The sequence below is a fragment of the Exophiala spinifera genome (genome assembly GCF_000836115.1).
Source record: "Exophiala spinifera strain CBS 89968 unplaced genomic scaffold supercont1.1, whole genome shotgun sequence".
Lineage (NCBI taxonomy): Eukaryota > Fungi > Ascomycota > Eurotiomycetes > Chaetothyriales > Herpotrichiellaceae > Exophiala > Exophiala spinifera.
The window spans coordinates 5,614,083-5,628,897 of NW_015622513.1; the positions used below are offsets into that span (position 1 = coordinate 5,614,083).

At 52.9% G+C, this 14,815-nt stretch overlaps 6 protein-coding genes across 6 annotated transcripts; 4 read left to right on the plus strand and 2 right to left on the minus strand.

Moving 5' to 3' along the window:
• Positions 1–907: 907 nt before the first annotated feature.
• On the minus strand, positions 908–2,766 carry PV08_02055 (uncharacterized protein; the record flags this gene model as incomplete). The annotated part of the gene is made up of 3 exons (XM_016376415.1): positions 908–1,474; positions 1,589–1,801; positions 1,873–2,766. 3 exons carry the CDS (start codon positions 2,764–2,766, stop codon positions 908–910), a joined length of 1,674 nt encoding a protein of 557 aa, XP_016241691.1.
• Positions 2,767–4,063: 1,297 nt separating this feature from the next.
• On the plus strand, positions 4,064–4,732 carry PV08_02056 (uncharacterized protein; the record flags this gene model as incomplete). The annotated part of the gene is made up of 1 exon (XM_016376416.1): positions 4,064–4,732. The coding sequence occupies one exon, from the start codon at positions 4,064–4,066 to the stop codon at positions 4,730–4,732; it is 669 nt and encodes a 222-aa protein (XP_016241692.1).
• Positions 4,733–5,267: 535 nt separating this feature from the next.
• PV08_02057 (uncharacterized protein) lies at positions 5,268–7,065 on the minus strand (the record flags this gene model as incomplete). Its single annotated transcript, XM_016376417.1, has 2 exons — positions 5,268–6,848; positions 6,922–7,065. The coding sequence occupies 2 exons, from the start codon at positions 7,063–7,065 to the stop codon at positions 5,268–5,270; spliced, it is 1,725 nt and encodes a 574-aa protein (XP_016241693.1).
• Positions 7,066–7,835: 770 nt separating this feature from the next.
• PV08_02058 (uncharacterized protein) lies at positions 7,836–8,716 on the plus strand (the record flags this gene model as incomplete). Its single annotated transcript, XM_016376418.1, has 2 exons — positions 7,836–8,161; positions 8,218–8,716. The coding sequence occupies 2 exons, from the start codon at positions 7,836–7,838 to the stop codon at positions 8,714–8,716; spliced, it is 825 nt and encodes a 274-aa protein (XP_016241694.1).
• Positions 8,717–9,218: 502 nt separating this feature from the next.
• On the plus strand, positions 9,219–11,374 carry PV08_02059 (uncharacterized protein; the record flags this gene model as incomplete). The annotated part of the gene is made up of 2 exons (XM_016376419.1): positions 9,219–10,135; positions 10,237–11,374. 2 exons carry the CDS (start codon positions 9,219–9,221, stop codon positions 11,372–11,374), a joined length of 2,055 nt encoding a protein of 684 aa, XP_016241695.1.
• Positions 11,375–12,007: 633 nt separating this feature from the next.
• On the plus strand, positions 12,008–13,969 carry PV08_02060 (uncharacterized protein; the record flags this gene model as incomplete). Its single annotated transcript, XM_016376420.1, has 6 exons — positions 12,008–12,104; positions 12,169–12,453; positions 12,522–12,640; positions 12,701–13,068; positions 13,177–13,489; positions 13,619–13,969. 6 exons carry the CDS (start codon positions 12,008–12,010, stop codon positions 13,967–13,969), a joined length of 1,533 nt encoding a protein of 510 aa, XP_016241696.1.
• Between the last annotated feature and the right edge of the window lie 846 nt (positions 13,970–14,815).

Sequence of the window (14,815 nt, forward strand, 5' to 3'; positions counted from 1 at the left end):
ATGGTTCCCCGCTGGAAGGATGGCTTACAAAGCTTTTCATTGTTTCAACATTGAGATGATACGGCGAAGGCGGTGGCATTCGTTGGTTTTGATGTTGATGCCTGATGCTGGCTTGGGACTTGGTCGTCCAGGTCTGGTCATGAGCGGGTGGAGGTGCTTCCTGGGGGGCTTGCAAGAGTTGAGAGACCAGACCTTTCGAAGGGTCGAATTGTACAAATAGAAGCGTACCAGGTGCTTGATGAGCTGGAATAGACTGCTGGGCAACGCAACCAGGAAGATTCTCAAGCCTCGGTGTGGCTCAGGTCACCTTGAGCAGAGAGATAGAAAGAGATAGACTACATCTCAGCCTTGGACCACCAAAAAATCAAGAAACACGGTCCTTGTTGATTCAAAGAATTGCTTTTTGGTTTTCGTTTTGGTTTTGGTTTCATGTTTCAGAAGTGATGCGAATTCTTGAAGTCAAGGCGGAGAAACAGAGAGAGGCTATAACTCGCGAGTGCTCTGTTGAAGAGGGCATGGTCAAGGAGGGATGGTTTTTACTTGCAGAAAAAGGAGACCCTCCCATTCTTTACATTAAGAGCCTGGGGACGGAGTAGGTGTTCATTGTATTCATACGTCGGTACGCGTACGTATTCAATCTTGGGAAACTAACCCACCTTGACGACCGTAGGTACTCTGAGAAACAAGACTTGGACAACAGACGCAGAAAAGGAACCTAGCTGGGTTATCGACGAGGAGGCAATTTGTTATTGAGTGTAGATGCGCCTGTTGGTAACATGATAGTTTCAAATCTGTGGTCATTCTTGTGTAGGTGCGATGACTGCCTTTTCTACGTAGGACTTCGAAGTTCTTATCCGGAATTGCACTGTATACCACTTCTCGTCTCCAAACCGCACTAGATAAGAGTCTACGACGCGGCCTTGAGAGCATCCGCCACAACCTGGGTCATTTCCAACACCTTTTCTTCCTCCAATCGCTTGCCGACCAGCTGCAGGGCCACAGGGGCGCCGTGGTAGAACTCGGCGTCGTAGTCGGCCTGGATGCGCCCGTCGATGTCGCTGAGCGGCTTGAACGAGCTCATGTCGCGAGCCTTGTCGAGGGTCTTGTCGGCCAAGGTCACGGGGAACGTGCAGGACGGGAAGTCCAGATAGTTCACAAACCCGGTCCATCCGACGTACAAATTTTCCTGGGTCTGGCCGAGACGAGGGGCCGCCCAGGGCGAGCACGCGCAGATTATGGCGTCCATTCTCGGCTTGCCGTCCGCGGCGGTCGCGTTCCACCGGTCGAGATAGGCCTTTTGGAGCTCGTTCCGCTTGAGGTTCATCAGGCGCATCTTCGTCGGGCCGAGCTGGCCTTCGCCGGCGGCCGCCGCGATGCCGTAACCTTCCATGCAGGGGAAGAAGGGTTCGTTGTAAGGTTTGAGCAGGTCTGTTATCGCGGCCGCGCCGAGGTCGAAGAAGGCTGCTTGGAGGTTCTGCGTGAGGAAGTGAAGAGTCAGTCAGCGTAACGTGCGAGGTAATCCTGACATGATAGAGACTCGGAAAACAGAGGCAAACACATTCAAAAGATAGGGGGAAAGAAAACAAACCTTGGCGATGACAGGGTGGTCTTCCGAAGCTGACCAGGTGAAGACTTCGTGGCCTGCCTTTTCCAGTGCGGCGCGAGTCATGTTGAGCGCTCTCTCGACTGGAGGGTGCACGGTGGTCAGACCGTCGTCGATGCCGATGATGCCAATCCTCAATTTGCGACCTGGAGGCTGGATGACGTTCTTCCGCCATGGGATGGGGACTACTTTGTGGTCCTGATGAACATTTGATTAGATGAATGCCTTTGTGTTGCGTTGGCCTTTCAGCAATGGAGCCCACAACTTACCACTTCCCATGGGGCTACGTGTTCTGAGAGAACTGCCTCAGAGTATATCTGGAGAGACTTTAACGATCTTGACATTGGACCGTTGACGGCCAGAATATGTTCTTGACCTGGGATTCCGGACTTCCCACCATAGACTGGGTACCGACCGAACGAGGGCTTGAGACCGTACATGTATGACCAGGCTGCTGGTATGCGGATGGACCCACCGATGTCCGTCCCTACACCCAAAGGAGACGCCTTGAATGCGATCAGAGCACCTTCGCCGCCGCTGGACCCTCCAGGGCTGAGGCCTTTGTGGAGAGCGTTCCGGCATTCACCCCAGACGTTGTTGTTGGTTTCGGCCATCATCATAGCCGTCGGGACATTCGTCTTGACGTAGAAGACAGCACCCAGGTCTCGAAGAATGGTCACCAGTAGTGTATCCTTTTGCAAAGGCTCGTTGGCGTACGCGGCCATTCCGATGGAAGATGGATGGGGAGCGGTGATGAAACAGTCCTTGAGGGAGATGGGCAGTCCGTGGAGAGGACCGATTGTCTTACCGGTACGTGCAAGGTAGTCATCGAGATACTTTGCGCGTTCGAATGCTTCGGCGTACAACACCTCGGTAAGACAATTGGTCAATTCCTGGGCCAGGGCAGAGGCCTTGCAAAATGCCTGGGTTACTTCAAGAGCTGTCCAAGCTTTGGTCTGGATCTTCTCGAGAATCACATCTGCTTCGGACTGGATGATGGCAAGCTCGCCGCTGGTGTAGTAGCCAGAACTCAGCGCGAACTCGGTCAGGTTTCGCGGTAGGTCTGCCTCGTTCCAAGTCGGAGTCTTGTAATAAGCAGCAATGTTGGCTGCCCTCCTCTTTCGGGCTATCGCCGATATTTGTTTGTAGTCCGCTGTAGCCATTTTGCGTATGTATACTTTGCGAGCAGCTTGTCTACTCTAAGGGACTGACTGTTGGAGGTATGGATCGAGTGAGGAAGAGACTGTACCGACAACGGCTTCACGAAGAACAACGACAATACCAATAGCAACAATCCGAACGGATTAAAGCGCAATCCCGGTCTGATAAAATATACTACTTACAACAATGCGGAGTTGTACCGGTGCGTAGATGGAGCCAACTCATGAAGACGTCTATTGGAGACTGCGGCAAACGAATTGGCAACAGGGCCGTACAAGTCCGATGGTGCAAACCGATACACGTATCAAAGGAGTATTGTCCGTGTGTGGCTCTGCGATCAACTGGTGCGAGCGCGAGGGGGGAGAGAGAGTCAAGTCAAGGTGTAACCTCTACAAGCTACTCCGGCATCGTAGTGTAGACTGTGGTACTCCATGCATTGGTTCAGCCTCGGCTGTGCGCGCAGCCGTCAGGACGAGGAGTCGACGAGAGACCGCACGTGATCTGACCACGGCCCTCGTATTCGTATTCGTACAGATGTGGAAGCGAAGGGTGGGGCAATCTGCGTCGTCGGCAGCACCGGCTTCGGACGCCCTCAGCTGGTGAAGGTTGTGCATCTGCATACTGACGACGATTGTGGTGAATTGGCGCTCTCTGGGGAATTTGGCAGGGACTGAGTTGCACCCGTATGTGCTCGGACTGCACCAAAAGTCCTGCTAATGGAATCACGGCTTTGTCCGGCCAGACTCGAACGAGGTACGTATGCGCCCAGGGCGCTAGTCCGTGTTGGTCAGCAAATACCCCTCATTGCCGCGGGGGCTGAGCCAGGGCTGAGCAGGTGAAGATGTGGTGATCAGGGTCGCAGTCAACAATAATCACCATTTACGAGCGCGACGCAGCGCCTGTAACCGTCCTTACCTCATGCTTCCGTACAGCCCGCGGTGCATCCCTTGTCCAGGCGTCTTTGGGTGCCTAAAGTTCCTCGAGTCCCCTAGTGACCGCCGCGTGAACCGGTGGCCAACTGACCTACGCGCACACAAACCTCCCGACTGACTTTGCCTGCGCTGCGCCTACTGACCTTAGCTGGCCCTCTAGTAACCGTTCGAACTGAATCCTATTTTACTCCGGAGCGAGCTGTTCTTCCCAGCCTCCTGTGCTCACTTGTCTTATAAATCTTTCGTCTTTCCTCCTCTTGACCCCCTGGAGACGCAATTCCCTTCATCTTCTATCGCAATCACACATCCATACATCTCTCCTCCCCAGACACACCGTCCCCTCGACCTCCAGATCCCAATCGTTGCCATGTCTGGACCATATGACAACTACTCAGGCTACGGCCAGCAATCCCAATACCCTCAGCAGGGATACGGCGGTGGCTACCCTCCTCAGCAGGGATACGAGCAAGGTGGCTACGGCCAGCAGCAACAGCAGTCATACCCCCAACAAGGCTACTCACAATACCCTCAGCAAGACCAGAATTTCGGTCCTCCTCGTCGCCAGGACTCCTTCGGACCTCCTCAGCAGGGTGGTTTCCAGCACGGTCAGGCCGGTGGCCAATACGGTGCTTATGACGCCTCCAACCCTCAAGGCCACGCCGGCTACTACGGCCAACCTCAAGGTGGGCAAGGCTATGGCAGCAACGACGCTTACGCCCAAAACCAAGCGTACCAGCAGCAGATGGGTCAGGGTGGCCAACAGCCAGATGTTAGCCAACATCAGTTCTCGCCTCAGTCCAGCGACCCCAACGCTCCAAACTATGACGCCAACGCTCCTCCCATGAATGAGACCGACCGAGGTCTCCTCGGTGCCGTCGGTGGTGGTTTCGGAGGCCACTTCCTGGGCAAGAAGGCCGGGCACGGATTTCTCGGAACCGTCGGCGGTGCTATTATGGGTTCAATCGCTGAAGACTTCCTCAAGGACAAGAAGAAGCACCACAGTTCTCAAAGCAGCTGGGGTGGAAGCAGATACTAGACCATCTACCCTACCTCTACCCATCTCCCATCTCGCCCAAGATCTGGGTCAGACCAGACAACCCTCAACCCACAACCACGGACAGTATGGATGTGGGCACGGCCAGCATGACCGAATCACGACCTTTCTACTCTGAAGAGTGGAAAATGATATTTGGGTGGCAAGGTCGTTTTGATCCGCATCACACGACAAATTAATGACTGTTTTTCTTTAGTCTCTGTTGGTCCTCTAAAGGAACCCTGGTGAGCATCATGCGATCAAATTGATCATATGCTAGCAGGGTGGGCGCCTGATCGTGTCCAGGAAGGGAAGCCCGTGAGACTTATTAGACTGGACCTTGGGATATGTTTACCTGGTTTTCCATATATTATTTTTCTTCAAATCTTATGAACAAACGCATTGCATCCAATCATGTACCTACGTATCTTGTAACTCTCATCCAAGGTCTTAATCAGGTCTCAATCAAACAAACATGATGCTGCTAGTTAAATCTACACTACGTGACTTCTCCCCCGGCTGGTCGTTTAGCTAGAGGCTACACGTGGGCGCTGATCTCTTCTTGCCCTTGAACCTCACCAGGGACACCACTACTGCTAGCAGCCTGTTTCGGGGTGTCGGCCGGGACCGAAATCGGCTTGAAACCAGCATAGTCGTTGTCAATGACCTTTTGCATGGTTTCGTAGTACGACTTGAGACCGCCAAAGTAGAATCTCAGAGCGTACTTTTTGCCGGGGACGTTCTGGCCAAAGATCCACGACGCCGTCTCCTTGAACAGACTCCCCTCGGCCATGCGCTCGCACTCGTCCAGCCAGCCCTGCTCCGCTTCCGGGAGGGACTCGATGACGGGCGCCTCGCCGCCGGCACCGCCGCCGGTCGTCTGCTGCTGCTGCTTCTGACGGGACTCCTCGGTGCGAGCGATCAAGCCGGAAATCATGTCGACGTGCGCCTCGATCGCGGGCGGCAGGTTCGTAAACGGGCCCTGCGGACCCGTGATCATGAGCAGGTTGGGGAAGTTCGGCACCGACACGCCCAGGTAGGCCGTCGGACCGTTGGGGGCCCAGTAGTCCCTGAGCGTGAGGCCGCCGCGGCCCCGGATGCGGATGCGGTTGTAGTTGCCCTCGATGGCGTCGAAGCCGGTGGCGAAGACGATGACGTCGAGGTCGTAGGAGCCCGCGGTGGTCTCGATGCCCGTGGGCGTGACGCGCGTGATGGGTGTCTCCTGCAGCTGCACCACGTCGACGTGCGGCAGGTTGAAGCGCTCAAAGTAGCCGCCGTCGCAGAGCGGGCGGCGCGCGTAGTAGTCGTGCGGCTGCAGCTTGCGCGCCTTTTCGGGGTCGCGGACGATCTGCGCGATCTTCTTGCGGATGAAGGCGCACGCGGCCTCGTTGGCTTCCTTGTTGGTCGCGATGTCGCAGAAACCGTCGAACATGAACTTGAACCCGTTGCCCTGGTTCCACAGCCGCTCGAAGATGGCCTCGCGCTCCTCGGGCGACGGCACCGCCGAAAAGGGGACGGTGGACTCGACGAACCCGAACCCCACGATCGAGTTCTTGACCTGCTTGAAGATCTCGTCGTAGTTCTCGTTGACGCGCTCGCGGTACCCCGGCGCCACCGGCCCGTCGCCGCTGGGCACGCTGTACTGGGGATGCCGCTGGAACGAGATCAGCGACGACACCTTGGGCGCAATGTCCGTTATCACTTGGACCCCCGTCGACCCGCACCCGATGACTCCCACGCGCTTGCCGCTCAGGTGGAGGTCTCGCGGCCACGCTGCCGTGTGGCACTTGACACCTTTGAACGTGTCGAGCCCGGGGATGTCGGGGTAGTTGGCCTTGGAGAGCAGACCGAGTGCCGTGACGAGATACCGCGGGTGCACCGTCTCGCCTGTGCTGAGCTCGACTCGCCATGTCTTGGACGCCTCGTCCCAGTCTGCCGAGAGGAGCTCGGTGTTGAATTGCATGTCCCGTCGGAGGTCGTGGCGTTCAACGACGTGTTCTAGATACTTGAGGACTTCTGGCTGTTTGACGTAGTAATGCGACCATGGATATGTGAGGAGGTCCTCTTTGTCCCATGAATATCGGTACACGAAGCTCTCGGTGTCGCTCATGGCTCCTGGCTGTGAAGGGCGGGGATACGTTAGCAACCCGCATATCCGCTGCTTCAGGATGGACTCCCTGAGGATCTCTTACATATCTGTTATGGTACCACGTCCCTCCTACATCACTGGCCATTTCGATGACTTTGGCTTTGAGACCTTGTTGCCGTAGCCGGTAGAGTTGGTATATTCCCCCGAACCCGGCGCCGACGATGAGAACATCTAGGGAATTTGCCATTGTGACCGCTCAGACTTGGATGACTGTATAATGAGAGAAAACAATGTTCTAAACTGTGAAAGCGACAAGATATAGGAAACTAACAACAGGCGATATCGATGTTATCAAGGCGAAGGATCCTCGAGAACTGACAATTGCCCTCGATATGGTTAGCCCGCCACTCACCTTGTTCATCGTCCAAGAACTAGTTAGCTACAAGGTACTGCCGTTCATAGTGTGGAGGAACTGGGGTTGATTCCACGGAATTCAAAACGCGGACCCTTCATTCCCCACGGCTTCGCGGGGTTCGGACTGCCATCTTCCCGGGGAAATGGCCATAATTACAAGAGATGAACCTGAGCCGCCGGCTGACATCTGTCTGGCCCAATCTGTGAATTTTCCATCGAGACCGGTCCTTGGAAACGGGGGGCGGGATCTGGGGGTGTTTATGGCGACATTATACAATGCTGCTTAAGCTGGCAGAAGTTTAGCGAGCCCAAAAGCAATGGGTCATTACCCAGTGGGGCTGAATAACAACATCACCAAGCACGAAAATTCAGGCTTCCCCTTCAGGTTCCCCCTCCCTCTTGAGGGTCTCCGCACAGCGGGAAGTTGGCCAGCGCCTGAACAGCAATTCCACGGTATTCTCGCAAGCAATTGTGCCTTTGGCCGAGAGGCATCGGATGGCCTGCTATTTAAAATGTAGCATCAAATTGTCTTCCGGGCTCAGGTCCCAGAAACCACAGTCACACCGCCCCCTGTGCCCAATTTGTAATTCACCATAACAGCAAATGGCTGGGAGAGTAGCCATGATCACTGGCGCTGCCGGGGGGATCGGCAAGGCGGCGGCGCATAAACTTGCTAGTCGGGGTGTGTCGGTTGTCATCGTGGACATGAATGAGAAAGAAGGAGTCAAAGTGGCCGACGAGGTGGCGAAGAAGTGGAATGTCCGGGCCAAGTTTCTCAAAGTCGATATCACCCAGGAATCAGAGGTGAAAGATGCCATCAAGTCAACCTTGGAGTGGACGGGTCGTCTCGATTATGCTGCCAATTGTGCCGGGATATGCGAGTCGATTTGGGCCGAGGAAGAGAGCATCACGACAGAGCTGTTTGAGAGGTAAGACTGGATCATGATGGCTTCTTCCTGCAGTCACTGCTGAGTATCGATGTCAGAACACATGCCATCAACACTCGAGGCCTCTGGCTAAGCCAAAAGTACCAGGCCTTGCAGATGAAGACACAAGAGCCGCGACCGGTCTCCTTTTCTCCGAACTGTGCCCATCCGATCCCTGGACAACGAGGTGTAATCGCCAACGTCGTTTCTATCTCAGGTCTTCAGGCGGCAGGACTGGCAGCGTATACGCCCTCCAAGTATGCCGCCGTTGGGATCACCAAGAATGGAGCCAAGTTTTACGGCCCAGAAGGCATTCGTGTCAACGCTCTGTGTCCTGGATGGACATTGACCTCTATGGTCGAACACAGCATGGGCAAAGAAGGGACTATTGGTACTCAGGAGAACAAAGACTCTGCAGTGAGCAAGCAGATTGCCTTGAGGAGGATGGCCTTTGCAGAGGAACAGGCGAACGTGTTAGGTTTTCTGCTGAGTGATGAGAGCTCTTATATGAACGGAAGTCTGATCGTCAATGATGGCGGCTTCCATGATATTCGATAGATGGACCTATTTCGGGTTCCCCCTCGATCTAAAGTAGATACATCGTTCTACCACTGTGGTTCCTCTTCTTTTGTCTACGTGATGTCTGTCTCACATGGAATATGCTCCAACTATAAAATATTCATGCGGGGTTCAAGCGCCACAATCTTGTCAGACTGGATTAGATATACCCTTTCTCGCTTCGATTCGACTCCACCGTCTGTTCCACTCCCTCCCTCTCGCTTCTTTCACGGGTGCCTTAATCATGTCTGATCAACGAGCGAGTAAAGAGAAGATAGATAGGAAATATACCTCATTGGCATGCGACCTGTGTCGAAGAAAGCGTATAAAGGTATGTGTGCTTGATTTTCTTTGCAAACGCTCCAAGCTCAACTGCATGTTTCAGTGTAGCAGCGGCCAGCCATGCTCCAACTGCAAACTCTACAGCTCCGAATGCGTGTATGGCCTAGACAAGAGACGGTAAGTTAAGAAGCCGTGGTAGGAATGTTGCTTATCCTTCAGGATGTCAGAAAATGTTCGTCGCAAGGGCAGCATCGGCATCCTAAATGACGAGATTAAAGACGAAGCGCTGGGCAGCCACTCGGCCAGCAGACACGAGAGTTTGGAGGCCACGTCAGTCAACACATATGATGGACAGTTGCAATGGCATGATCTGAGTTTACCGAGCTTAGTAGGCGACCTTAATGGCGCTGGGCATGACGAGAGACCGACCGAATTTCTCGAACCACAAGAAGATTGGGATCTTTCAACTACTGCATTCGATACGCTCGAACCTGCGTTGCTGTTTGCCGATGCTCTGCCTGGGCAGGATGATGGATCTAGTGTAACGCAAACGTATGCTGGCGGCGCCTTTCCTCAGCATGCCGCCATCCCCCACTGGCCCTCTGAGAACCATGATAACATGACAGCAAACATACCAAGTTTCAAGGTGCCCGGTGTAACTCCAGAGACGTGCGTTAGCAGCATAGAAACATCGCCTGCCGCCATCAGTGTTAGTGCTGAACAAGGATCTAAAAGAAGAGTTGACAGAACGAGGCAGGTAGAGGCAGACGATGCGGCAACGTTAGACAACGTTACTCGACAGCTCACCAGTCGGTTGGGACGACTACAAATCACAGGAGGTGGTCAGGCTCGCTATTATGGCGCCATGTCAAACTTACACTTGCTAAACACGGGCCCGACATCTCTCGTTCAACCCAATATCCGCAACGTCGTCAGCCACGGAGATGCAGCCATCAAACAGGCAGGTCTGCAGTGGACAAGTGACCCAACCTACGAAAACCACCTGATCAACCTTGTATTTTCCTGGCACAACGCGTTGATGTACGTGTTGGATAGGGACATTTTTTTCAAAGAGAGGGGAAAATTTCTAGCAGGGGAGAGTACTGATCTGTACTCTCCAGCTCTCGAGAATGCTGTGTAAGTACAACGGCCTGCTATCACTTTATCGCACCGACGACATAATTTCATACCTACTACTTTGCCAAACTTGTCCATCGAGGGAGCTGACACTTGACTAGGTTTGCCGTGGGCGCTGCGTATACCGATCGTATGCACCCTGCTGTCAATGAAGCAACCGATGAGTTCTTTGCCTTCCGAAGCAAGACATATCTCGAAATTGAGGTAGACAGTCCTACAATCGCCACTGCGCAAGCCCTGCTCATTCTATCTTCTCACGAGGCTGCGCATGCACGAGAGTCTAGAGGCTGGATCTATTCTGGTATGGCGGTGCAAATTATGACCGATCTCGGGCTTCATCTAGATCTGGGGGAGGAATACGCCCGCTTAGAACCTAGGGCGAACGTCGATTCTGAAGATATGTTGATCCTGCGTCGGAATCTGTTTTGGTCCATCAACACAATCGACACTCTTTGGAGCACACACTGTGGGCGGCCGTCATTGATGAAGAGCCTACGCCACAACGTCCAGGATCCGCTTCCTTCCAGAACCTACCAATGGGAGTACTATGTCGATCCTTATATCAGTATGAGATTTCCTTCGAACTTCGACTTCGCCGCTGCGGCGCATGTTCATGTCTACCTTGCTTCTCTGATGAAGATCCTTGCTCAGGTATCCGATGTTCTATACTCGGGTGTGCCAGACGTATCTGACGATATACGATCATTTGTCGCCCAGACTGATAGGGATTTCCGAGATTGGTTCTCTTCTCTGCCCGCCAATTTACATCTGGATGGGACAGGCTCGTCGCCTTTCCAGATTCCAGCTATACTTGAGCTTCACCTGAGCTACTACGAGTGCATCATACTGCTACACAGGCCGTTCATTGTTTCCGATGACCCTCTTTCGTCTTCAGGGGACTCACCACTCAGCAAATGCGTTCAGAGTGCGGAGGAGATATGTAACATTCTTGTCCTTTTTCGCACTATGTATGGCTTGAAGCGACCTCATCATCACATGTGTCACATAACAATGACTGCTGCTCTGATACATATCTTCCGCCTATGTGTGGCAGTTGAGGAGCAGCCGGAGAGAGACCACGCACAACGACACTTCTTGACCTGTGTCCAGGCGTTGGCAGAGATGTCCCAAACATACAAAAGCGCTTCGCGTGGTCTGGATGTGGTCACCTCTCTTCGCCAGAGTTGGCAGAATGATCCTTTTGCAGGAGACCGTTTCAAAAGAGCAAGGCTTAGGTGAAGCACAAGTGTGGGATCTGTTTTGTCTCCGGTCTCTTCTCAAACGCCAGCTCTATCCGGCCGGGAGCCTCAACTGCTGGAAATAAACTTATCACTAGATAGTCAAGGGCGCCTCCGGCATGAAGCTGCCACGGGATGAATATGGAACAATGATGTTTGGGCTACATGTACAGTACTACCGTACTACGATGCGGCTTACGCCAAAGCACAGTCCGTCTCCTTCTCACAGATGAGCTATTTCGTCTGGGGGCTTGGACTCCGCACAGAGGAGTGTGTACCCTCGGCACAGGCTGAATCGACATAGGTGTGAGCTAAGCAAGGAAGCCCCCTATGGTCCCCCAATCCCCGACCCCCGCACAACGATCTATGGGGTAGGTGGCTTAGTTCCACCTCTTTCGGGTCGTCCAGATAGCGTGGCCCTTGAGTATGGTACTGGGATTGGTCGGCGGTGCAAGTTGATCTTATTGTTCCTATACCTTTAGGGCACCATAGCAATTCCGTGGAATCTGAGATCGGCGTCAAACTATTATTATGAGCGATTCCGCACGAGGGCGAAGCCAAGTTATTCCACCTAGACGAGGACAATACTCCTTGCTATCGAGATTTGAGCACGGAACAAGTAGTCAAAAGCAAGATGGGTGCTTTTAACAGAGGATATGCCAAGTCACTGCAAGGTTTGCCCTTGCAATCTGCTATTACGATATGCTCAGCATGGGCGTTCACATTGTTCGGTGAGTTTTTTTTTTGGCTGCATGACCCTTGGGCTTGTTTGGCTAATATTTGCCGTTTCTTCAGGCTACGATCAAGGTGTCTTGGGAGGATTGATCGCCCTTCCGAGTTTCCTCAGAGCCAACCGTATCAACCCGGACAATGCAGACATACAAGGCACCATTGTCGCCATCTATGATATTGGATGCCTCACTGGATGTATTATTGCCGGGTTTGTTGGACAAAAGCTGGGTCGTCGCGTGTTTATCGTTATTGGAGGAGCACTTCTTGTCGTGGGAGCAGGACTGCAAGCCGGAGCCCACGGGGCAAGTTACTTGATCACAGGCCGTGTTATCGGAGGTGTAGGCATGGGTTCGTGGTCCCTGATCCCCAGCGTGTGTCTTTGGACTAGACGGATCCTGCTAACGCACACCTCCTAGGTCTAACAACCACAATGGTGCCTATTTGGGTCGCCGAGACATCCAAAGCTCATTCTCGCGGTGCCTTGATTGCCACACAACTCACGATTGTCATTCTGGGACTAACTATTGCCTACTGGGTGAGCTAATATGATGTGCAAAGTACTGCTTATCTCTCTCTGATCGTTGTTACACCTTAGTTCGATTATGGCATGCTTCAGCATCACCCAAACACGGAAGCTGTCTGGCGCCTCCCACTTGCTTTCCAAGTTGTGTTCATCCTGCTTACGTGGGCCACGATCTTCCTGTTGCCCGAATCACCACGATATCTCTACGCGAACGGAGCTGTTGATGACGCAGATGATATCATGTCTCGTATCTACGCTGTTCCGGTGGACAGTGAGGAAGTCACCAAGCACCGTGCTGATGTCTTTGCTGCTCTCGAAGCCGAGAAAGAGTATAGCTTCGGCCTGAAGAATTTGTTCTATGATACATCGCCTGTCAACACGACCTGGAGACTGTGGCTTGGTGTTCTCACCCAATTATTCCAGCAGATGGATGGTAACAAGTAAGTGTTCACAATTGGTCGTGGACATGGTTCAATAGAGCACGAAAGCTTCGACTGATATGCTTTGGTCATTTACCCCTTCTGTTCTTACCATCTGACTGTTGGCAGTATCGTGTCATATTACGCAACATACCTCTTCATCAACTCCCTCGGCATGTCTCAGAACCAAGCAGCCATCACGTCCGGCGGTGTGACGCTTCTCTTCCTCGGCGGCACCGCGACGACAATCTGGACCGTCGAGCACCTCGGGCGACGAACCGTCATGCTGTATGGGGCAATCTTCTGCTCCATCTTCATGATCCTCTTCACCATCGGCCTCGGAGTCAACACTGATCCCTCTCTGAAACTGGCCGTCGTCTCGATATTCCTCTTTGAGTTCGTCTTTGGAGCTTCCTGGTGTCCGCTGGTTTGGGTATACGTGGTATGTCTACGCCCTTTGACCCCGTTGAGGTCTATTATCGACCCACCCTCCTTTTATATAGAGCTTTTATTTATCACACGGTGCATCATCTGCTGCAAAAGCCGAGCTAACAACGACTTTCTTTTAAAGCCCGAAATCGCACCCCTCCACGTTCGTCATATCGGTACGGCTATGGGCGTCTTCACACAATGGTTTATCACCTTCATCGTCGTCAAATTCGGGCCCATGGGCATCCAGAATATCGGGTACAGATTCTACATCCTGTTCTGCGTGTTCAATGTGCTGGCTATTCCGTTCGTCTACTTTTGCGTCAAGGAGACCAAGGGACTCAGTCTCGAGGAGATTGACGTTCTGTTCGCCCGCAAGGAATACAAACATGTTCTGCAGGCGCGATTGAGGGGTGACCACGAAGCTGCTGACAAGAAGCAGGTGCAAGAGAAGGAGGACGTCGTGGAGGAGCAAAAGGTAGATGCGAAGTGAGATGATCGAAGTCCTGAATTCTGGAATGACGTCCGGGTACGGTGGAAAGGGCTAGACTTTTGAGTTCTTCCTGGGGCGCAAGTATCGAACTTCTTCTGCAGACAGAAGGCAAAGAACCTTTACATTTCTGAGGAGCAATTCAGCTGACAGGTCGCCCGTGGGGTATTTACTTCGGCCGAGCATATTACGTCAGAATTACGATCCCTGATCTAGAAAATCGAAAGTATCCGTTCTCTGCCAGGAACCATCTCACCTTGATGAATGTAATCGTGACTTTGGATTCGGGCCCAAGGAGTCTGCGTGGTATCATTTCCCCATTTTCAGAGAATGTTCAGCGCGGGGTTTGGATCCCCAAAGAAAAAACAAAACCTTGAGAAAACCTACCGACAAAACTCAATACAAGTGTTCACGGTCGTCGTGAAGGAAGTGGAATTATGATATGAAACAAATCAATGCAGGCATCCCTAAATTAACCGGTACGCAATAGTCCATGGTCTATCGATCAAACAAATACTCAAATAGCCCCAGACAGTCCACGAACGTCGAAACCCAAGGAGGCAGTCAACCACTCCACTCTTCTCCAGGGGCTCTCAGCCTCGTCCGCTAGCAGATCGACTAGCGAACCCACAACACAGATCACACCCATTTTCGACGTTCTCACTACCGCCCATATAAGGTATTATTACTCCCACTTCACGCAATATTGAATTGTAGCCTGAGATTGTCGAAATCTGGGTCTTTGTGGAGCCGATTTGCAAAATCAACCACGGCATCACCGCTGCGCACCCGAAAATCGACCAATGGTGGCTGGAGGTGAAGACCCCTAGGTACTCCGTACGTCACCTA